General features: G+C 38.9%; 2 protein-coding genes across 7 annotated transcripts in view; one reads left to right on the top strand and one right to left on the bottom strand.

Moving 5' to 3' along the window:
* Positions 1 to 25,674, bottom strand: part of Syn (synapsin) — a 48,001-nt gene that overhangs the window by 13,228 nt on the left and 9,099 nt on the right. The window lies entirely within an intron of this gene.
* Timp (Tissue inhibitor of metalloproteases) lies at positions 1,937 to 25,672 on the top strand. Of its 4 annotated transcripts, none has more exons than XM_072008287.1 (5): positions 1,937 to 2,377; positions 22,813 to 22,939; positions 23,026 to 23,108; positions 23,185 to 23,421; positions 23,858 to 25,672. In XM_072008287.1, the coding sequence occupies exons 2-5, from the start codon at positions 22,813 to 22,815 to the stop codon at positions 24,077 to 24,079; spliced, it is 669 nt and encodes a 222-aa protein (XP_071864388.1). In that variant the 5' UTR covers positions 1,937 to 2,377; the 3' UTR covers positions 24,080 to 25,672. The 4 variants fall into 4 exon arrangements, with proteins under 4 accessions (XP_071864388.1, XP_071864373.1, XP_071864397.1 ...); XM_072008272.1 differs by lacking the exon at positions 1,937 to 2,377 and adding an exon at positions 12,047 to 12,206; XM_072008296.1 differs by lacking the exon at positions 1,937 to 2,377 and adding an exon at positions 17,797 to 17,917.

Genomic DNA, 25,674 nt, shown 5'->3' with positions numbered 1-25,674 from the left:
TGTTGAACGAATCGTCTCATGGGCGCACGTCCGGCCACCACAGGCTGCGTGCGCTGATTCTCCGATGGACAGTGCTCAAACCGTATCGTATCCACGTGTTTATGTCGGCACGTGGGTGTCGCAAAAGTGGCTTTCTGAGCACCGCTGGACGCGTGTCCGTTCCCCCGTGGCACGAACACCAACGACGGGGATCAACGGCGAGGGACACGGAGATAAATCATTTATCGTGCTCGAGGGGACTGTCGAGGACTCCGAGGGCAGACATACACAGGGGTGTCGCCTTCGATTTTGTTCGTCGTACTTGAACGCACTAAAAATAATGCGCCGTTCACGTCCGCGAAACCAACGTTTATATCTGCTGCGAAATTTTCGGTGATAATCCATCCAAGGTTATTTGGCGAATCACACCCACTTTCGATAACGTTTGTCCAATTTTCTAATCGTTCCGCATCATCATCGACTTCTACCCACGTTTTAAATTTAGAAACGTAAAAAATCAAATTCCGCTTTCATTAAAATATCTTATCTAATATCTTACAATTTAATTAGTGTATAATTTTATTCTAAACATTTCAATGTAACTTTAGAAATGCTGATTACTGAAAAATTAGAAACAGAGTTCTATGAATTTTGATCAACTACCATTTTGTTCAATGAAGAAAGAGTACGCACGCCGCGTTTTTTCCAAATCATGTAACGAAAAAAGATCCTATTACTATAAACCAATCAAATCTGCATTCCTCCCGCTATCCAACATTCCAGCCACGAAGCTTATATAATGTGTACAAATGTGTGTAGCTAATCTCGTCTAGAAAGCATCATCAGATTCAAAGAAGAAACCACAAGCTATCGAATTTATGTGAATTACCGTTTATCAAGCGAATAAACATTATGGACATATATTACCAGTCTCTGTTTACCGAGCAGGCTATGGTAGGGCTCTTTGAATGCTAATAGAACCGATCTGTTCTACGTTCGCGGGCGTTTCAAAGACAAAATATGTTTCTGGCCCTTCCCGACTCGTGTTTCGTGAAGGGAACTATAAAAAATGCCGGGGGACGTATTAAATGATAGTAATCGTGGATCAAACGGTGATGAGTGGAACCCCCGCGAGCGCGTTTTGGCGAACAAGGAAGGCACGTAGCGAAGCTTGAGGTCGCGTTGTGGGAAGAGGAGGGCGATTGGCCAAGAAAAATGTAAGTAGATCGACGAAGTTCGAAATAAGAGAGAGAGAGAAAGAGAGGAAGACGAAGCATCGGTTAAACGGAGAGAGAAGATGAGAGAAAGAGAAAGAGGACTGTGGGTGGCCGGCAGGAGACGCAAAGCGAGCAAGGTATACCGACAAAGTGGGGGATGAGAGCGTTGGAAGGGGGAAAACTCCAATGGTAGGGGAAGTTGAGGATCGGGACAGGAGGAGAACGATAATGAAAATGCGTGACGAAGATATAGGTAAGAAGCCGCGGAAGATGAAGAAGGAAGGGCTGAAGAGCGAGCAAGGACACGAGGAAAGTAGACGAGGAAGGTAACGAGAAAACAAGAGGGATAAACGAAAGAAATGAGGGGGAGAGAGGGGGGAGAGGTATGAAAAAAGATGATCGAGTTCGAAAGAGAGAAAAAGAGCGTAACACGCTGGAACGAGCAAAGTTCTCCGAGAGGAAGAGAGAGCAGGAGAGCACGGTATAGAGCGAGAGAGAATGGTAAAAGTCAGAAATGGGGACAGAGACGGAGGACAGGTATGATTGAACGGGAGTGAGGAGGATAGCAGGGTAGGAGAAAAAGAGAGAGAGAGAGAGAGGAGGAGTGGATCGGAAGGGAGACAGAAACAGCAGCGAGATCGACGTAAGAACGTAGGAAGGAACGAGAGGCTCCCGTGTCGTTCGCGCTTGCATTGCTTTTCGAAGCTCGCGCGCGAACGGTCCGCTCTTGTTGGACGTATACGTGTGCGCCGATCGATAAACACACGTGAAAATCCAGTCGGTCCTCGTTTACGGTCGATGGTGTATCGGCTGATATAGTTGGCGAACTCGAGATCGTTTATTTATAACACCAGTTGCGGGAAAGCTTCCACTCATCGTTAAGTACGATTCGTGTCCGTTCGATTATCAGTTCGATCGTAGTTTCCGCAAACGAAGGAGAAAAACGTGGTGCACGCGAATCGAATCACGCGGAACTCGCCGGCTCACGGAGAGGCAGTCGCTTCTGAAAGATCTACCGGCTACGTCGACCCGTCGACGGACTCTGGTACAACCATTCGCAGTTTCGAAGAATGATTGCGCGTCTTTGAGGTCAAGGAGAATAACGGAGAGAAAGGTAGAGTGCAAGTAAACTTTACGAGGAAAGCCGAAGCGGAAGGATCTACGCGGGGTCACGAAGAAAGGTATCTGTGCACCGCATGTACGATTTTCACGTTGTACTTGAAAGCGGTTTCGTGTTCCTGTACTGATCGTGTCTTTAATTATATACCTTTGTATATACCTTTGTATATATCTTTGTGTCTCTAACGTGCTTTTCTCTACTCGCTTCTTATTTATCAATCGATACTTTATCTATTATTCAGACAATTCACTGTTCCATATGATCCGTAGATAGATTTTATGTCAATAAAACTTTCTAGCAGAATGTTCGAAGATTAGTAGATACGAGAATAACATTCGCTACTAAAAGTGGCTGCACTTTGACTCCATTTGGCCTCAAGTTATACATTTGTCGCTTAATCGTAGTAGCAATCAAAACGATGACATCATACTCGCTCGCGAGCCAAAATAAACTTCGCTAATCGTGTACCGAGGAAACGCAGAACCGCGTTCTCTGAGGCTCTCTTTTCTAATCAAAGTGTATTCAATCGAATAGACTGATGTGTTCTAGACAATCCAGTCTATGTTTTACGCGTTTCTGGCAGCGAATTTACCGATGTTTAGATAGAAACGTAGAAATTATGCGTTGTTTCAAGGCATTGTTGTTAAATACAGGGAATCTCGCAGCGCTAGTTGTATAAATAAGACGATAAGTCTAAACCAAACAGCATGAACACGGTACAGGATCGTTTATGCTACCTCTAAGACTGTGTCATATGAACCTTATGCGAAGACAGACATTCCAGCCACGAATGCCATGGTTGAAACGCGAGAATCCATGCGAATCGTGAAAATAACAGAGACGTAGACTTTTACGATCGTTTCATTATGTTAATTCTATCCAGCAACATCTATTATGTTCCTGGTATTCGTGTACCCAGCGTTTTTCGAAAAAAGATCCGAATACCTGCTATTTCTCGCTACTACACGCAAACAAAACCCTCGCATCTCGTTATATTCTGTCATCGTTATGTTCTTTAAACGACAGCTCACGATATGAATAATTCATGATATTAATTAGTCGAGGTTCGACCTATCGTGTCCGGTAATGTCTATGATCGCCTTCCTTTCCTCTTCGCTTTGCCGATATCGGTAACGACGAATACCTTTGTGATAATAGAAATGTAAAAAGTTATTTATCCAGCGAACGAGAATTTATTAACTGTAAATTGAGATGTATTTTAAGTTACTATTAAGAAATTTACTTTACTTGTTTGTTAAAATACATTATAGTTTCAATATCTCGCGATAAACAAAATAATACAAATTATTAGGGTAATACGTAGCGAAGAATTTATGCTAACGAAATTCTAATAATAGTTGGTTTTTGTTGTCAATTACTGTCTATAAGGTTAAGGTGACGGAATTGAATTAAGGAAAGCGACACCAAGGTTTCGAATAATACATTTCAATTTGTTATATGTTAGTATTTCCAACATGTGTTTGAAGGGAATTTCATATTTATGGTTGAGTAGGTATTTCTTAAGAACAAATTTTCTCGTAAATCCAATCCACCTTTTCATCGATTCGATATAGGGCGGAGAATAACCATTTGCTCGTTAGCTTGTCCTATTTATCATTTTCAGCGTGTGGAGCACACCTCATTAAGTATCATACATTAACGTTAGATAGGTAGTAAACGTCCGACGACTTTATTAAATATCAAAATTTGACGATCTTACTTAACCGGTTGTTAAATGTGGATTATATCTTCCACGCTCGATCGGAAAGTCAAAGAAAGATCGCATATTGTAAAGCTCAAGAGAAGCTTCGTTCGATGTTCGATTGGCGAAACTGATATCCATGTAATCGAATTCGGTATGCTGTCGAGGAATCGATTTCGATAAAGCGGACAACAGAAAATATGAGGACATGAACTTCGAGTTGGCTATATCGTACCTCTCGTACGGAGGAATGTACCTGCCGGCACGGCGCGGCGCCGCGTTCTTGCGTCGAGTTAATGATTGAATCTTTCGCATGAACCGTTTATATACGCTTCCAAACAAACATCATTGGAAACAAAGTTATTATAGTGACAATTGAATACGGTATTCTGTTTGAATGGAGTCTGAAGATATGCTTCACGTAACCGTAATCAAAGTTTCTCATTCTTATCTCTCTTATCCTCTTTATCAATTTGCTCGTAAAACTTGTAAGGAAAATCTGAGAGCATTTCTCCATTCAGAAGGTGGTACCACGCAACTATATAAAGAATTTTATGTAATTTCATACTAAAGAAACTACTTAATTTAACTGAAAAAATTATTAGTTTAATCAAATGCAATTTACTATTTCCATCTACAAAACGTAAATACTTTCTGTACAAGAAAAAGACTCTTTAACTTGATACCAGTTTATTTTCAAATTACAACTACAATACTCTGAATCTACAATAAGATCTGCGAGTTTTGAATTGAGGTGAAACGTTTCACACTGATAGATTTCGTCACTCTATTCTCAAAAATACTCCATCATAGGACGAAATACTGAATATTTCTTGCGATATCGTCAATTAAAGTTTCAATTTCAAATCTTTTACATGCACTTTCTTCGTGTCCAGGAACGATTTCGTGGAACGATCGAGAATGATCGTGGTCGCTGTTCATTAGACTAAAGCGATTTCCCTGAAGTACAAACAGGGACGACTAGCCTGAGACGTGTTATAAATCCTTTCTGACCTCCCCACGTTGCGACGTGGTATTGTGATACGCCGATTAAGGAAGATTGGAAGAGGAAGATATAATCCCTCGGTTCGACTCTCATAAGGGAACGTAATGCACGGGTCATATCGGCGTGTACGATATTACGTTTATTACGCGTTTCTCCGATACGCTATGAGAGGACCGAGTGGCGCCAACCAGCCGGTCTCCGCTTATGTATACCTAGTTATCTACGTACGCGTTTCTTCAGAAACGTGTATTAGGCCCGCGTATTCGCATGGTCACCCGTCCACTGTGTCTACCTATGCTCTACACGCGTTTTATTTCCATCCGAAGAATAAGCGACGGCCCTCTGTAGACTTGGTAGACCTGGTATACCTCGTCCGGCAACAGATTAGAGCAGCGAATCGAATATTTATAGCAGCCCGTTTTCATGATCGCACGCGCGCCGTCCAGCGATGTACAGAGGATAGGGGGACACAGTGCCTGTGTACAGTGTTGCGTTTCGATAACGCCACAGGAGTTCGCGATCCATTCTTCTTCTTCTTCTTCTTCTTCCTCTTCTTCCGGATTTTTTCTTCTTCTTTCCTATTCTTTCATGGCAACTGGAGATAGCGTAATCTGGGAATCTGGTCGATAAATCCTGAACTATTCCGAGATCAAACGCACCACAGACTCGAACGTACGTCTCGGAGTTATTGGCAATTTTCTTGTTATTTATGCCTATAGCGCTGCTTTATGTCCGTCCCGCGTTCCTGATTACAGTGTGCACGAGAGGCGTTCTTTATCCGGCGCCTGTTACCACGCGTTTGGTAATATTTATACTTATATTCTTACGTCGCACGAATTAACAACGTTTTACATCCGTTATTTTCGTAGTTCTGGTATTATTTCACGACCTCATTCGAACCGGTCCTGTGCACTTTCGACTACGCGAATGCGCGCGAGCTATGTTGGTGATTAACGACGTTCCTCCATCCTTGGCTATTATCCAATACATGTCTCTGGCGCCAATAATAAATTAATAATTTCCGTGGAATTCGCGATACCTGTCCTTCCCCGATATATATTTCTTTCTTTCTTTCCATTATCAAAACGTGACATTAATGAGTCGAAGGTCAGCCAAATTAATGGAATGCAACATTGTTTGTCACAGTTCTCGATCGTGTTCTCTCGATCAATTAAAATTGTCACTCTGTGTGAACATAGCTGCTCCCAATTGCACTGTTCCAAGACGCGAGACACGGTCTTGCTGTTTGCACTAACGAGCAACAACGTTCGACGGACTCGTGAAACTGCCGAGACCACAAACTTACTCTTCTTGTCCACCCGGAAACATCGCACGGTGCTATATTTCTCACGCAGTAATTACTTCGCTTGCGGTTCAAGAACCTTCGACAGACCAGCGGTCCTTAATACAGAGAATGCAGATTAATGGTAACGTAGTTACTCCGCGAACTCGAATAATTTCTACAATTTAAACTACATTAAGCATTCGTCAGAAAAATTCATTTAATACATAATTTGCAAAACACACGCATCTTATTAACCGCATGTCAAGGTAATAGCCAGGATGAAAATCATGGATATCTTAAAAAGGTGATTGTTCAGTTTGCCCCACATTAAATATCTAACGCTACATAACCATAAAAATACATTTAATACATAATTCCGAAAATACCGACATGAATCACAGACCACGAATCTTACTTGTCGCATCTCAAGGTAATGTTCAGGATGTACACCATGGAATGGCCAAAAACATGTTATGGGGAGTAAGCAACATCGCAATGGCCTTGCCTAAAAGTCGGTAGCTTACGAAACAGCACGTGGCTGCGGTATCGTCGGGGTGTGGTCTTTGCGGTTTCTCCCGTTACATCATCACAAATATATGGTCAGTCTAGTCATGCACTTTCTGCCCGCGGTTAGCATTCTTTTTTTTACCTTTTCCTTTTCTCTTCTTCCTCTTAATCTTCTTCGTGAGTCTCTGCACGCGCTCAGGAGGATTCACCCGTAAACGCGTATAAGATTACGTGGCACACATAATCGAGTGCGCGAGCTTTAATTAACGCTCGCTATTATTCGTTGGCACGAAGAACCGATCGCATTACGCGCGACTGAAGAATTAAGCCGCGGTAATGAAAGAGTACGACAACCCTTGCACGTGTTGCATTCATTTCAAAAGGTATATTCGTAAGTTTCAACCAACGAAACGTTCATTTTCTTAAGCCTCCGCAACAGAAATTGATTAAGATCCTAGCAGCTTGAATCACTGTGTTTCTACGTTTCTATAATAGTATCACGATGTTTCCCAGTCGCGTTTCTAGTATCTTGGTATTCCAGAGTCGTGTGAAATTCTCGTACAGCGAATTCCGTATGAATATGAAATCAGGTACACGTTTCGCGGTTTCTTTGGCAAAAGGTATTCTTTAAACAAACTGTTTATTCGACATTCTTTAGTACTGAGTAATCAAATTACAAGTGGCTTCGTAGTATCGATGGAAACAATTCCTCGTACGACTTTGCATTGCCACCTCAGTGTCTGGTGAGCGCGATGTTTTGCGGTCGTGGTTCGCGGAAAGTATGGAATCGGTTGGCAGAAAGAATGAATTTTCAGCAGAAAGCGGGCCGCTTTGAAGTGCAGGCGGATCGCTGCCGTTGAGTCAGTCCTTGGCATCGATCGCCATAAGTTAGCGATCGACAAGTTCGTGTACATACGCAGAAAGCCTTCGTACGTCGTGCACGATCAATCAGCGGGCCTTTTTAAAAATTTCAGCCACGTATTACGACTATTACGAGTGATACTTAGAGGTAGTCGGTTCTTCCTTTCTCTCTCTTTCTCTCTCTGTTCTCTGACGTCTGCCGCGTTCTTTCGCGGGCCAGCTAACGCTGCTACTACGAGCAGAGTGACTCAGCGGCCAGCAATCTCATTCATCGACGCGAAAGAGGAGTATTGCGGCGAACCGCGTGTATAGAACGCTTTTGCAACGACGCTTCGGGGAACGAGATGTTTTCTAGGATGGGAAAGCGTTTTAGTAATTAGAGCCATTCGTTAAACGCGACGTCCCGTCGTTGCTTCGTGTATTCAACTTATTTTTCACCTCCCTTATCCCCCCATCTTTCTCTATTTCTCTCTAATCTATTCGTTCTTGAGTTAGTTCATGACAGCACCAACGACACACGCAGATTTACTATTCGTATATAACGCGAACCACGTGAACTTTCAGTGATAAATTCGATTTTGTGAAATTCTAACCGAGCCCGATGCCTGGTAAATCCGTACGGAGAATTAATTACCCGTTATAGGCAAACATGTAACTCTCCCGAATACATTCTTCACATGTAGCACGCGATATTTTGTAGCCAGTATCGGAGTCGCGGCTCCTTTCACGGGGCGAAGGAGGAGACGCGATCCGCGGCTCCCTTTTTGACAGATGTTCCGTGAAATCATGCCATGCAAATGGTGTACCCGCGTCAAAGGAAGTCTACATTTTTCTCCTCTACCCACGCTTCGAGCTGGCAATTCAAAGTGCACGCTTGATAATAATCGGCTGTGATTTCATCTGTTATTTTCATGAGTTGTCGTCAGTGGGTAGGCAATTCTCGAGGTTTAAAATATATTGGTTGCTTTGATACGCCTATGTACATTCACTTTTGTGGTATCGATATTGCTTAATAAGAAACAGTTTTACGCAGAATCGCATAATCCTATTGCAATTAACTTTCAACGCATCATTCCTTGGAATATCGGAGTTAAAAGTTTGTAAACTATAAAGATACAGTCGCCTAATCTATATAGAAACGTACGTACTTAATTCCAATAAGAAGAATATCGTGTCGTTCGTTCGGTAAATAAAAGGATTAGAATGTTTCTCGCTGGCACGCAGATAAGTACATCGTTGTAATTGTTCGCGGTAGATTCGCACCAAAGATAGAGCTATTCGTCAGTCAGCGGCTCTATTTTTTCCCTGTCTGGTTAAAAATAGATACAGACAATCCGTGTCAGCGGTTTGTGACCCACGGGCTGTTTTGAAACACTTTTATTTCTTCGATGCGCGTGAAAATAGCTGCCCATTTATTTCTGTGTCGTTAGCTGCCCTATATTTTTGGTCCAGTAATTTACTAAATCCAAACACTCTGATAAATATATCGCGTACCCATCTACGCGCTATCGCCCGAGGTCGATCATTTTCTTCATTCTATACCGTGAGTGATTTGTTATTACTATGATTTTCAACGTTTTATCCGTAACAATCGAATTTGCATAATGATATAGTAAAAGTTTCACAAGATAGAAAGTGTCGCTAATAGCCTAATCTGTACCATTGTTTACAAGGTAAAAGCTCTCTATCAGCTACGTCCTATCAACCAGACCGTTTCGAAAGAAACCTCGCGTTTTTAGAATCGAATCACGTCAAATTTCCCATTTGTGCTCTGACTACGAAATTACACTTCATTGTTCACCAACCGCAATTTACATACAAGGCAGAGCACGGTTATCGCTATTAAACCGTGCACGAAACATGCCCGCACGCAATTTCGTGGCAAAGCTAAGGCCAGATTTTTCTCGCAAATTGATCGTTGATTCTGTTTCCTCTCTGCTTCCCCAACCGGTTGTATGCAACTTGCGACGACTTCCTCTTGGCAATTTATAGCCAGACGTTTTCTTTGCCAATGATTATTTTCACAAATGCGAACACTTCCATGAACATGCTTCTTCTTTATTCTACAAACACATGTTTTGTAGAAGCGATAAAATTCCTTTTACTATCAATAACGATCGCATCCAAGGCCTGGCTGTCTTCTGCATCTGTCGTAGACCGTCCTAAATCTTGACAATTGTTCCATTCCTCTCGTTTCTGTTCCCGACAGTCGTCCACGAAATTGCATCTTAACGTAATCCTCTAGGATCGATGCTGAATCATACGTAGAGACTTCCAAAGCGTACGAGACGTGCATTATTCTACGCTTACGAATCTTCGAATTAATGCAGCTCATGCGTGCATTACGGTGAATCGGTGCGATTACGTTTTTATTTCGACCGGTAAATGAAGACTGGCGGATTGTTATCGGGTCGCAATAGCGGCCGATTTAACGAGGCGCAAATTGTCGACCACCAGTATCGCGTTAGTTCCTTCGTTATTTACACTGAGTCACACTGTAAATATAGATACGCATTCATGACGCGAACACCACGAGAGCAGCGTTGGATACTTTTATCGCCGTGACTTTCCCCGTTGCTTCGGTGATTACCCTAATTCCCTCGATTACCATAATAAAACGTTTCAACCTGTCAATTTGCCCGCTGATCAAACCTCCGCGGGAAATTGGAACGTTAACGGTATTGAGATCGGTTTTAACAATTCTACAAAGTCGAATCCCGGATGGTTACAAAAACAGACTGATTCGTCATGATCGTATCTAATGTTTTACGCATGTTTCCCGTGAGAAATTTGTTTATTAGCTTTCGAACGAAGAGCAGGAACTTGATTCACGAGGTTCCATATGGTTGGAGAAAAATTGCGTTAAACGTAACAAAATTACAATGTTATGCATTGGATTAATAATAGCGGGTATCGTGGAGCAGTTATGCAAAACTATAGAGAGATTCATTGCCATTCGAGCTTGAAACCATGCCAGGTCTCTTCGATTCTTTTTTCGTCTTTCATTTTGAATTCGTATTCCCTCTGGTATCGTTCATAACAAAGTACTTACGTATGTGTCAAATGTAGTAAATTCTTCAGTATATGTACCTATGTGTTCGTGCACAGTAAACGAGCAACACGACACGATGTTCAAATACATGATTAATCGTGCTATCATCCCGAGCAGTGGCATCGATATCGAAATGTAATTAAAAGGCATATCGCTATCTCCGTTTTCACTGTTAAGAATATCGAATTTGATGCAAAATCTCGGCACAAGTACGATGATATATGTATCTGGAATCTCGTATCGAGGAATTTGTAATACTTTTTTCTGTGCGTATTATTCAGTGTATAATATCATTCAGTTCGTTATCATCTTTTTGCAACTCGTTTTGACGAAATTTTGACCGAGTTTATTGACAAAACACCCAAAATTGCGCGACACGCTGATAACGTACTTACATGTACGTCTATAAAATTTTAATCTTTTTAATAACATCAGACTACATACTTATCAGCAGCGATAAATATATGAATCAATACAATGTTGATTTCCATTGTTCCGCTTAAATATAATACAAATACCAGAGATATGCACATATCCAATATACTTATTATGTCATGGTTTCGTTTTAATATTAGATATAAGAATCGTGATTTATGCGGTACCAGATATCACTAACTGACTCACAAATCTTGCTATACGCTTTCCCAAGTTAGCAATTTTCTTCCTTAACTCCAAAATCATCTCGTAAATATGTCTCTTCGAAGCCAAGTTGATCAGCTTCACTTCTTACGAAATTCTTACTCTTATTACTCAGCTATATAATCAGTATTTTACATCATAAAAAGGAAATGAATTATTTTCAGAAATTTATTTGGGGATAGCATAAACTAAAATCTAAAAAAAAAATCTATATCTGCAGTCGTAACTTGTTAAACTGATGTGACGACTAGAGACGATCAGTGTGGCTTTTAAGAAATTCAAATCTAACGATCTATTAATTTCACGGTTGTTCATTCTAATACTACGTCTCAATTCGCAGATGGTAGTGACATAGTCATAAATAATAACAAGCAAACAGAAATAATAAACGAAACGAGCTTATATTAAAATCTGCAAGATCGACGGCAACACCGATACATCGTCTTTACTGAGAAGAATCGACGTAATCGTCGGTTAGTCGGTTGCACTTCCGACTACGTATCGTCGGTCTCGACATGACGTAACGTCCAAATTTATGATTAATCGCTGTTCAGATAGTCCCGCGTTCCTTCTTTCGGCTCGGCTTCGTAGCTTCTGCACGCCGCGACAGTATATTCGCGTTGACGAACGTGCGAGTGAGTGAGCTGGCAAGTGTACACGAGCTCAGAGCTCATGCGTACACGCATGTACGGATGCTGCCGCAGAATATAATAGCGGTAATACGATGGAACTGGGGCAGTCCTGCTTTGACGGGCGTCTTAGAAGCCTCTACCTGGCTGTTGCTCCGTTTCGCCATCGTCACGCGAATTTTTATTTTTGGAAACGTTCGATTCTAGAGGTTCGTTCCTTTTTTACTCGATTCGACGTTCGCGAAATTCTGGGGACGAATTGTGAATTGTGAAAATTTAATATCCACGATTAGACTGCAGATTTTTATACGTTTGTGAAAAATTTTAAAATACGATATAAAATTTCCGAAGTAGAATATTCGTTATAATATTTATTAAGCGAAAGAAATATCGTTTCTTTAGTCGTGATCACGAAAATTTGTTTCTACATAAATATCCGCAGTCTATTCATGATTGATAATTGAATCGCGGTAAATTTTTGTTAGAAATCAAATTCTTTTAAAAATTCGTATTTCGTTCGTCTTTCTTCCTTTGGGTGATCTAGTGAATTTGGAGATGTGAGATTTTTAAATCGAGTGAAATATCGGTAGGTTAGGATTGTATTAGAAGCGGCCAAGTAAAGCTTCGACATTCCGTGGAAACTAGAGTGAGTTCATCCAGTTCAATTTAATAGACGGTCACGTGTAAACTAGCAAAGGTTAACGTGACAGAAACGATAGACATCCGCAAGCGATAACTGTCGACTTTCACGTCGATTTATTTTTCCCATCTTACGAAAGCTAATGTATATCTTTTTCGTTTTCTTCGTTTTACTTCTTAACGATTTCTACGGATTATCGCTTAAGTACACATCACGAATATTACATATGCGGTGTAGTAGCGTAAAAGATAGCAATATTTACTTTCAATCAACGTTATCCACGCATGATACGGTGAACGAGAAAATTCTTAGAATCACTAATCGTTTTCTTCTCTCGAACTTATCCATTTTTGCACTTACACACATACACAAATAAGATAGAGAAACGAAAATCCATAAAATAATCACAAATGGCTGGTATCGAAATTCTGCAATATTTCGGAGCTTTAACTCGAGGTATAAGCTTGTTTTAAAATGTTTAATTTCTGCTAGTGCACCGGTTGAGTCATGAACTTTCATCGAAGATGAACCGCCTCAGGTGAAAACTAGTTGCTCTTTAGATGAATGTCAGATAATGACGATAAGCGATGTGTATTTATACGTCGATTATCCTCGTGACATATTGTATTCGTGCGCGTTTCACGGCACGCGTGATGCTGCTCTGTTATTAGCCTCGGTGCAATTATCAATTTGCAACACTTGCTATGGCACAGTGTTCGCGGTAGTACCGCGTGTCTCAGAATCGAGCGGCCATTTATTAAATTGTTTTCATTAATCGAACGCTGTTTGCGACAAATGGCTCGGAAAATGTAAATCAGCGATCGGTACCATCGTCGATTTATCTCTCGCGCGGCGATGATTCGAAATCACGCGCGCTCCGTGACATCGTGGCGGTCGTCATCCAACCATTCATTTGCCGGTGATTGATCGATCGTATAATTAATACTTGTCTGCATCGCATCTGCACTTGCAGCCGCGGATTTAGAACGTAAATGATTCGACTGTTTCTGAGGAAAACTGCAGATTTATCTTATTACTCGACGCATGGCCAGACGTTGGACGTTACTTCAGTGTATTTTTATCTAGATTGTAACAAAATGTTGCTCTGTGTTCGCATTATTCGACATTTAGATCACTTTTAAACATGGAGTTAAGAATATAGATCGATTGTTTGCTAGTCAATGCTGTACAAAATATTTTCCATTTAGTAATTAAATAATATTAAACGTGGTAATTGAGGGACAAATTAGCAGAAACAGCTCCTGTCAAGTTTTCCGCCCTTTTAAATGATAATACATTTAATATAGTATTCGGAAGATTATATTCTGTCTTACAACCAAAAAAAAAAAAAAAAAGAAAAGAAAATGAACTAAACCATTTACAATAAGTACAAATACATTGACAACAATTGTGTAATATGATATATGTTTTATTTCAAACAGTTTGAATATATAGAAGAAAAATTAAAGATGTCAGAGTATTCTTTTGTTTCTCTGAAGAAAAACAAACCTGCACAAAGGTCATTTTTGTTATGAGCCCTTTCTTTATTATTTATTATATACTTTTTATATACTTTCTCAGATAAATAAGAATAGAGAGTAAAAGATAAGTCGCTAAAGCAACATGCGAATACAGTACTTTATATGTACATACACATGTATTTCGTTTACGCAATATGTTTCCAGATTTGCATAGCTTTTCAACTGATGTCACATTCCGGAATTATGATAAACATAACGAATATTTGAACCAAAGGAGCATCGTCTTAGGGGGAGGACGTTTCAAGCATCGTTCAATTTTTCCTTAAATATTTCATGATATTTCTGAACAAAAATATTTTTGCAAATCCGCTAAGAATTCTCGGCAATGTTTTTCATGCAATTCAATTCACATCGTTCGCATGAAATTACGCAAGTGCTCGTCAATGCGAGACGTCATTTCTTGCGCATTAATTACATGCACTGTTAGCAAACACAGCGATGAACTTCAAACGACGTGTTTGAAAGCCTCTGTACAGCACTTAGCTTGCCCGATTGTGAGAGATGCTAATTGCTATCCACATAAACGTTGAGTCTTCACACTCTTGTTAAGTGTGCGCAGAAATTACATCGCTCTGATTTGCTGCTCTTATTACTGACATTACTGTTACTACTAACTGTGACATACTACTTCAAGCAAACACGAGATGTTTAGGATTATTTATGTATAATTAATGAAATTTTGTACATTCTGTAAAAAAACGATATATTCAGAAATAGAATAGAATTCGAGGGTGATTAAAAATTGAAATTTTACATATGAAACTTATATATATATAAGTTGTCTGGTGCATAGCGATTAAACCGGTATTCATGGTCGATGACGCGACGAAAGCGAGTAATCGATTTATCCAGGCCGAGATAAAAAGGCCAGTCAATTCATTGAGAGAAAATTTTGGGCATCATATTTCCCGCGTGTTAATGTAACGCTAAATTAATGAATATGTAAGTAGATACTGACGAAAATGATGGTTCTTCAATAAAGTACATCGTGATTGCCATTAAAATGTACAATACGTCGTTTACTGAAAAATGCTCGCCAATTTATTTTTATAACTTTCTTCTCTACGTCGCGTCGATTTCGTATGATTTCATACAGGAGTCTAATCTGTCTCTTTGCTACTAAAGGGTTGTTATTAACTTTTAATGAGATGCAGTTCGTTATAAATTCCACGAGGCAATCTCGTAGCTCGAAAATCGACGACCACAAAAATTTATGTTCGAATATATTTCTTCAATTTTTTGGGGCATCAGAGAATGTTTAACGCTGCATGCTTACGTCTAATTAAAGAAGAAACGAGTCTCTGCATTTCTTACATGTTATCTATCTCATTTTTTTTGTTTATTGAATTTGCAAATATCCGCGAAGTTACCCAGAAACGTGGAAACTAACCTTTTCTTATCCTTGAAATTCAAAAATAGACCGTGTGTATTTTCAGAAAGATTTCCAAGAATTCTAATCCAGCGAAACGACTTCTGGTAACGATAACGAGAACAATTGTTCTTAGCTTAATGTATGTGCTACTTCGAAATCGGGAGTTCGTTAAATCTAGGCATTACGTTGGAACTCGTTCGAACGATATGCAATCCGTTTATTCTTGAAGCGAGCAATAATTAATTGCGAGTCTTGATAATCAAAAGAACAATCGTTCATTCGATCCGTAAACAATTATTCCTTCTCACTTAATCTTAGCTCAATGAGAAAGCGTTTTATAAGGCATAATTTATGTTAAAAGCCAAATAGCGTCTCGAATATCTCAATATACGCTTCGATAAACCTTCACGATTTATAGACGTATTTATGATTTTATGTCATCGCTAATTTTCAATCTTGTTACCGTGGCAAAATGTTAATTGAACGGGTTTTATATTCCACGCCTCTTCCGTTTCTGATAAAAGTTTCAACATTTGAACCACTCGGTGGAAATATACTCGTTGAGTTAAGCACAATATTATCATCTGGCTGCTTGGATAATAGTTTACACGATATATTTCTCCTGTTCATGAGATCGGAGTCCTGTAAACTAGTAAGACGATGAACATTTTCACGCTTGGAACTAGTGAGCTGGTGCACGCCCCGGTATATTTGATACGAGCTGCTGTCGTTGCCGCTGCTGTCAGCTGTAACGTAATATAAAACTTCAAGAACTTGCTGAGAACGTGTTCTAATGGTCACGTAAATCCGCCCACTGTATCTTGTAAACAATTGCAAGAATGCCTGATGCAAGTCGGTATTCAATTACTGCCGCGATTGTCTTCCTTGTTTTGAAAGAAATTCCTCCTAGATGCTCTTTTGTACTACCGTGTGTAATATTACTTCCGGTTCATCGTAAAATGTTAGGTAGATGAAGAAGTAACGTCGATTTTGCGAATGTAACAGTAAATCAACTTAGTATATTTAGTATTTCTGTTTAGTGTAATTTTTCTGCGATTGCGTCATCGTTTTGCAAGTTTCTTGGTAGGTACTATTATCATTTCATTGAAATAATTTTGTAATGACCTAAAACGATGGTAATCTGATAGTGCTGTCTGGAGTATAACGAGGACGAGAAATATTAATACAATATTGTTACTTTTTCTAAATTTACATGATATAATTGACCATGAAGAGACTTTGTTGTGTTCTACGTCTAACTATAAAAACTGCCCGATCTATACTCATTTTTATACCTTATGGTATTTTATAAATATAGAACACAATTTCCTATTGCAAACCTATGATAAACATGAAACATTTGAAACTGATTTTCCTACTATGATCAAACATCGAAATCACTTCTCTGCAAACGCAATATTTCTCAAACTATTCTTCGAACTTTAAACATTCAATTGTCCATAATTCAAGTTGCGTTCGGCTTAAACTGCATTGATTTTAAAAGCGAAACGAATTTTTTATTCGCAGAGTCATGTTCGCGCGATATTTATTGGTAAGAAAATCAGCTCAAGTTCACGCTCGTGAATAGGACGGAAACGGAACGTAAATTAATCAGTTCGACGCGACGGGGAATAACGATCTCCGCGAGCAACTCGAGTAGCAGGGAGTTTGTAAGTTGCAACGATACGCCGCAAATGAAAACGCGAGATCGGAGAAAGTAGACACACGTATATAGGTAAGAAAAGATCTGGTAAACGTGTTAACGTCGTTACAATCACGGGAAGTGCACTCGACACGTTATTATGACGCGTTTTGATCGTTTTGAATCACCACAACGCATCGCCTTCATTTTCAAGTCGTTTTGCCACGGTGACTCGTGGAATTCTGCGTCGAGATGACCTTTTAAAGCGTGCACCCTCTAAACATGGTCGTTCGACATCATCACGCACAGCATCGTTCCGATGTTCCCGTCTTAATGAAGATATACGAAAGCGATAAATGTTACGACTGGACCGGACACGAGGCAATCCTTTCGCCGGTGTACCCGATGTAAATCGGCGCGTATTTGAACGCACCAGCAAAGTTACGTAAAGTCACGTGCAGGCGGGACGAGTGTGATTTTAATGCTCCTGATAAGGAAATGCTGAATCAATAGATATTAACTCGGATAGGACTATTATATAACTTAGTTGATCCGTCGGATGTTTCATCATCGAAGAGTCGTAAGAGTGGTCATGAGAGTCGAATGTTATAGTTCATCGTGGTTTTGTAAACGTAAACCAAACGAAAACTATAAGAGAAGAATATAAGTCGAGCTTCCTACTTCACAAGGGAAACAATTTAAAAATTCAGTCCGTTCAGTCCGTCGTAAGTTACTAAATTTGTCTAAGTATATTTGATTTTGGAGCTAAACGTCAGCTTTTTTAACAATTGTTTTTCTTTTGTTTACAATTTAAAATTGTTTAGACATCGTACGAGACAATATTCAAATATCGAAGGTATTAAAATATTACTTGTCTTAATAATTCTGTCCATGTAGTTGATTGGTATTTGTACCATGCATTCCTGCCAATTTCGGACCATTACAGATTTTTCTGAATAATCTGTCGTTCATAACAACGATGCGCGTGAATTATCGCAACGTTTAGCCTTGCGCTTGTACTAGACTCGAGAAAAATGCGGAGAAGTTATATTATTGCACTTATATGTATGCTCGTTTTAGATTACCATAAGTATGAGTTGCAGCGAGTATGCGTGGCCTGACGTTCATTTACGTTCAACAGCGCTACGCCGTGTATAAACTTATTCGGAGTTTAAGGTTAATTGGCGTAGCCTTGCGCACTTATTTACATCCGTGCAATCACAAATCTTCAGGCCAGAATTATCGATCGTAAATTACGTCGTACATCGTACGCCAGTCGGATCGCTCTTTCTGCTAACACGAAATGGTAATACTGTTCACCTTTGATTGCATTCGGTCTTCGTAAAATGAACATTTTTATGTCTCTCCATTGGTTTTAGCGAATTGAGCCTCAAACGTCTTAATTCTCCACGCAAAAAAAAGAACCCAACAGATCTCCCGTAAGTTTCGATACTTTACAACCAAAGTATGATTTTCAGGAAGTTCGAAACGAAATAAGGTTCTTAATTTTATCTCTTCAACTAAAGGTTAACCAAGAAATTTTCGTAACTTGAAACGAGTCCACAAATCTTCAAACAGTTACTTTGCTTCTGAATGCAACCATGACCACAACTTAGCGCGTAGAAACAAAACTCGCTCGAACTGGAGCAGGACGAAATCAAATCCATCCTCAGCGTATCGGGTAATATTCACTTCATACCGGGTTGCAAACCTAACACCAAGCACAGTTCGATCAGGAAATAATTATATGATCAACTGCATAAACAAAGCCGCGTCATAACTAAATTTCAGACGAAATACACAGGCTCGCGAAAATATTTAAGCAGTTGTAGATAACTTCTGCGTGTTATATAAAACATTTTGAAATCTCATTAACACTATTATGAGACCTGACTATCGCAATCGTATTTGTAATGTTTGAAGTAAATCTGAAAATACCTATAGAAACTACGACATATTTGGCACAACTATATATTCCGGAGACCATAAGATTATTTGAAGTCAATTATCCGTTATATTAATAAACCTCGATATTCAGTATAATCAACTTTGACACTTATTATACAGTTGAGAAAGCTATGCATGGTGTATACTAATTTTTTACTAAATACCTATATATATTGACCTATGCAATAAATATCTTCTAGTTTCTATGCAGTATATATATTTTCAGAGTTCCAAAATTGACCAATATAATTATGACAGTCGTGTCTTCTTACAGTGCTAATGAAATTTCAAAACGTTTTATATAACACATACAATATGGACATGAAAGATTTCTATGAAAAGTGTTCAAATACTCGTACTTTCAGTGTAAATCGTGATGCGTTTGACGAATAATAGTTTGGGTGCGCAATAGGTTGTCACGTCGATGCGTCACGAGGTGTGGATCGGACGACCCATTCGCGTATGTTTATTATTGCCGACGGAAATAAAAATAATGCAAGTACGTAGCTGCCTATATGACATCAGCCAATCAATTCGTTTTGCGTGATGATGCATGAAGTGCATTGGATGAATGCTGCGTGAGAGTATCAGTGTCATCATTTGGGTGTGGGTGCTACGAACTGTGGCTCCGTTGAAATTCTTGCACGCAATTAACCATTTCGATACACTTTGCGCTCGATCGGCTACATTCATTTTCCTGATAATTGCATGAACGCATGTCCGCCAATTGGAAATGTAAACTTCAACAGTTGGTAGAATTTATAACAATGGTGAAACACCATTTATTTGAACTTGTTGCACGGCAGACTATTCGGGTGATTGGAATTGAATAATTACTCCGACTGTCTATGATTTTTTGTTTGATCAATATGCGTTCATGTTCAGATAAGTGAATTGAATCGATGGAAGTTTAATTAATGACATTAAATTGAAATTTCGCCCTAACAAAGGAAATTCTGTTGTAATAAAGTATTGGCTATTACACTTTTCGAAAGTAACCATCAGATTGCGAATTTGTTTGCATTTATGGGAAATTTGGAGATGCACAAATGCACATGGTGTACACAAATATGTAAAATAAAAATATGAATTCTAAGGAGTTTTCAGGCATCTATAGAATGCTATCCAGAATGAAGCCTAGCGAGTTAAATTTATGTTTATTCTCAACCACAGTATATCAAATAGAATTTTTCATCTGCGTTGTGTAGAAAGTTTCCAGTCACGGCTACTGCAAATTGTCCGCTATCCACTCAAGTTCGAATTCATAACTCTGGGACACCCTATATTCCGCACGTAATTACAATAATCAGAGCTTTACGATCGTTAAACGTAAAATTGTTTCTTGTCAGTGGCACTATAATACTCAACTCTCTCGACGGCAGTGATAAAATCGAGAAATAAGACTGTAAATGCAAATAAAATCAAATTTGCAAGCCGGAGAAAACATAGTTGAGCAAGTGGCTCTATGAGCGTCCTGACGTTAGTGTAACGTGATTCAATTCACTCAAATTGCCTTTGCTATTAACATTCATTCCGCCTGAAATGGCTAACTCGTTGTCAAGTAACCAATACATTTTTTAAAACCATTGCGTAACGAAAGCTTATCAAACGAAAAGTTCAATGACAATGCATGAGTGCCATTGGGAGGCGTGTTAAACGATGATTGCAACGAGAACTCCTACGAATTTGTCTATCATTTACTATAAACGTACTTTGCATTTTCAACTAACACCGTGTGTTACGCTTCGTAAACGTATATTTTAGAGCATGATGTATCGATACAGGGTTGAATATCGTGACTGCCTGAGCACGCTAACGATCGGTGCACGTTCAGTACATTCCGTTGAAGTTCGATGGCGATATAGTTCACCGAAATCGTTTTCGTGTTCGTGTCTTAACCTCTTTGCTCCTACTGAAACAAATATGTTTCACGATTTTACTATTTATAGGCCGAGCCTACTACATGCTTTCGTACATTATCGTTCGTTTTGTAAATACAATTTCTTGATCAAAATTTGTATACATTACCAGTGAAAGATGTGAGTTCTCTAACAAATGGATGAGCATTACGGAAAGAAATCTTTATGGCATCAGAAAATTACTTTGTTTACTAGTGCTGTCTTGTCTTGTTTACTACGCACGACTATTTTCAGTATCTGAATTGCTATGATTATTTATGTGCGTATTCGTATTCCAATTCCATGCTTTGTTAATAGTTATCATATCTACGTTTAAAAAATATCTCTTGTTTACCGTGATTTACCCTATAGTCCTCATGGAACGCATATATAGAGGGTGTATATGTCTCACCCCATTTTCTCCTTTGATTTGTTACATCAACATAAGAAATTCGTTCGTTGGATCTATTTCTGATTAGAAACTTTTATTAGAAATTGAAAAAGTAGTTCAAGGTTTCTGGCGTAAAGTATTAATATTCTTTAAGTTCTTCGTTATAGTATAAGGTATTAGTTATTTAATTAAAACTTAGTTATAAAAGTAATATAGTGTATTTGTGCGCGCTCACACGTGTGTGTGTAAATACCAACAATTCATTTGGAATTTATCGATGCACATAATCACAGTATAGTTACCGAAGAGAGTTCTGCAGCAGCTAGTCGGTTCCGTTAGGAATGCCTAGATTCTAAGCTGTCCACCGGTCTATTCTCGCAGTCCAAGGAAACGTATCGTCAATACGATCTTTGAAACGGCTCACGGCGTTTCTGGTCCGTGTTGGACTTCGGTTTCCATTTTACGTCTATGTTTAGACCTGGCCCAGCTGATGTCGATAAACTAGGCCGAATTGCAGCGCTTCCGTAACGTTTATTGTCGGTCCAAAGGTGATTCTTCCCCATTATACTCGGTGTTATGAATGAATTTATAACATTGTCCCTCATGATTGATGTTTCTACTCGTAACACTACTTTCGCGTATTTTCATTGATTCAAAAGGATTTAGTCACTATACGTGACTCAGGAGAAGTCCATTTAAACAAATTTTGTCAACTATTCTCTGCTCGGATAGTTTCGCGTTTGAGGTCAGTGGCAGCTTATTCAAGACCTCGTGTTAACAATTGTTGATCGTCAGTTTCGCAGAATTCGCACATCAATTTAACCACAGGTTACAGCTCTGCAAGGATTGAATAAATTTGCATTAACGAGATTTGCAGGTGGGCTGCCGAGATACCAGATTTAGATGGGGCAATAGCAAATTCAGATTAGTCGTTTAGGAACAGTCATGATTCACCGCGACGCGATGCTTCGTTTGTTGCATCAAAAACGAGACACGTATTCTCATGACTTAGTCAGTCAGTTTCTCGTTCGTTGAATAGAGTTATACGTTACGCCGTATCTGACAGGTGACAACTGTCTCGGATCGTTCGGATACATTTAATCAGATTTCGGAGATAAATGGATCTTGTCTGAGAGCACAAGCATTTCTCAGAAGTTTCATTATCTTCTTACAATGGTTACGCGTCTTCGATTCAAGATCGTTTCATTACCTTGCCTCTTATCGTATTATTTCTACCTTTCACTCTTATCTCTGATAAACATTTAATCTAATTCCAACGATACTTGATAAGATTTAATGCATCTTTTTTTATTGCTACCAATAAAACATGCAGAAATTCCTTTTCACTTTCACCATGTAATTGATTCGATTCTTCTGTTTCCAGATGTGGCAATTAAGGTTTTGGATGTACATTCTGCTCATAGCGCTATCGCTGGCTCCATTGCAGAGGGTCGCGGCCTGTAGCTGCATGAGCAGTCACCCTCAAATACTATTTTGCAATTCAGATTTCGGTAAGAATTTGCATGAAATTTGCTGGAAAAATACGATCTCTTCTGTTACTTTATAAACATGCTTCCTTTTCTCTCCTCTATAATAGTCGTTCTTGTAAGAGTGAAGAAGATGATGAACGTGAACGAGCATGAAATCGCCTATAGCGTGAAAATCAATAAAATCTTCAAGGTTCGTATGGCAGTTGCACTATTTTTACTTATCAGTTTTGTATCGTGATCTAGACCTGATCGTTTTTTAATTACAGGTGAACAACAAGACATCGTACACCGTCCTAAAGAAAAATATTTTATGGACCGCATCGTCGGAAGTTTTATGTGGAGTGGACCTTGAAGTTGGGGAAACTTACGTTGTTAGCGGGAAAACTTATGATGGTGAAAAGGCGAACATATCGTTGTGTGGTATAAAGATGGCCTGGCGTTCTGTGACGAGTAGACAACGAAAGGGTTTCAGGCATTTGTATCGTTACGGTTGCCCGTGTAACGTAAGTGAGAAATTTTTATTTCTACAAATATGAAGCTTTCATGACACGTTTCTCTGTCGATTAATTTCCTAAATATGCAAAAATCCTAATTTTAATACTGAAAAATATTTCAAATTCTATCAATCGACTAACGATGTAAAATCAATCATTAGAGATCTTTTTTACAGTAATTTACCAACTATTAACGTTAGTAAATTAACACATTGCAAATTATACTTATAGAGTTCCTTTCCCATCTCTTATAACTCGTGACTTGTAAAATTTCGCTAATAATGATTAGTTCAATAGTGTAAGACGACACAAACAGTTGCATGTGATCGAATTCTCATCTCAGCTACGATCAATTTTAACCAATAGGCCATAATATCGAATCCTCATTGATAAAAAATTCCACTGTTTTCTTTCAATTACAATCTGTTCGTTTCGTGAATTGCAGATCTATTACACACCTTGGTGGACCAAGGGTGCCGCTCTAGAAGGCACGGATGGCAAAGAATGTCTATGGGAGAGCAAACCTGGTCCGGAAGAGTGCCAAAGGGATTATGGCGTTTGCATGCCAGGACCAGCTGGATGCTCTTGGGTCCCATCGGTTCCTTATAAGAATTGCATCAAAGAGTATCAACAGAAACGCGAGCAACAGAGGGCGCGAGAACCTTAAATCTTTCTATTTTGATGCATGCGAAAGTTCTACGGTGGAACGAGAAAATCGATCACGCTGGCGAAAAATCGACGTTGCTCGTGCCAAGTCACGTAGCATGCCTCGATTTACGAACGTATTTGTGAAATTTCGCAGAATCCCCACGAGAATAATGTTACTTCGTGTGCAACGAGCGTTCCAATATGCAGCAAACTGGCGCTGTACTATGTAAACATGTTGACAAATTAATGCTATCTTATAACGTGTGTTATAGAGAACTCTGTACCGGGTGTAGTATCTTCAAAGAAGAAATATTTGTAACGATTAAATATTCAAGAAATTTTCCAAGTCAAATGGTCGGGATAGCATTAATTCGCAATGTAACGTTTTCATTTCTGCATCGTGTCATGCTCTATTTATTGTTGCGTTCCATTAGAAGTATTAATCGGGTAGTTATATATCGACGAGTACAAAAGTTGTACGCTGATTAAATACACGAAGCAGGGAATCGATTGGGGAAAATCGTACACAGCTAGCTGAGGGGAAGCTGTTATTCAGGAGTATAATATAAACCGTCGAACTCTTGAAACTGATTGCATTTCCATGATAAATTACTTCCTTGATGTTTCGATGTCTGTTTCATCGCGTTTGTAATAATTGATATTCTATTTTCATCTTTGTTTTAACCAGTTGTCGATAATATTTATTCCGGGATCGTTGACTTCTTTCACAAACCGAATAATAAACATCGTTCAACGTTTAATTAATCCGTGTCGAGAAGAATCATCGGTAAAAAGCTTTGTTCGTATCGATTCAGATTGAAATTTTCCTCTTCTACCGTTAATCATCGCTGTTAACCTTATTTCGTTTAATTGAATCGTAGGCTAACGTTGACTCATAATATGAATCGACTGAATTTCGTGAAATCTGAAATAGCAGGTACAGATGATTGGCCATCTTTTTAGTTGTATATATTAGGCTATTGATGTATATTATACATTTTTAAATTATTCTCATTTTCATTTCGTTGTACGTAGTTTCTTCTTCTTTTATTTCTTCTATATAAGAAACTGTTAACACGTATTTAATTTTTAGCAAAGTCTTGTACAGGTCTCTGAATATTTGAAACTAAGTTACAATCGAGTCAGTTAAAAAAAAAAAAAATAAATAAATGAATAAATAAAAGAAAAAGAGATATTTGATAGTATTAAAAACCAATGTTTAAGGAATATAATTTCTTACGAAAAAAAAAAAAATTCAAGTTTCCTTTTCACGATCATGCTGTCTCATTATTCGGAGGTTAGCACAAAGATGCTAAGCGTTGTGTTAGAAATGTTACAATCAAGTTGGGTACTCTAACCTACCAACTATGTATCTAAGCGTAATCACGTATTGTTTCTCGATAAGAGTGACGAGAAACAGAAACCCTGCACATGGGTAGGACTTTAGTACAAAACACTAAAAAGCGCGCGACGTGACGGAAGTTAGCCGGCATTTCCTAGCTTGAGAACGTAACACGAGACGATGTATGTTCTTAGTCTTAGTTCTTTCATTTGATAACTTTTGTAAAGTATTATAATACTTAAACGATGGGAAATAAACGAGAAACTCATATT

Source organism: Bombus fervidus, chromosome 1 (genome assembly GCF_041682495.2).
Source record: "Bombus fervidus isolate BK054 chromosome 1, iyBomFerv1, whole genome shotgun sequence".
Classification (NCBI taxonomy): Eukaryota; Metazoa; Arthropoda; class Insecta; order Hymenoptera; family Apidae; genus Bombus; species Bombus fervidus.
This window is presented reverse-complemented; position numbering and strand designations above follow the sequence as displayed.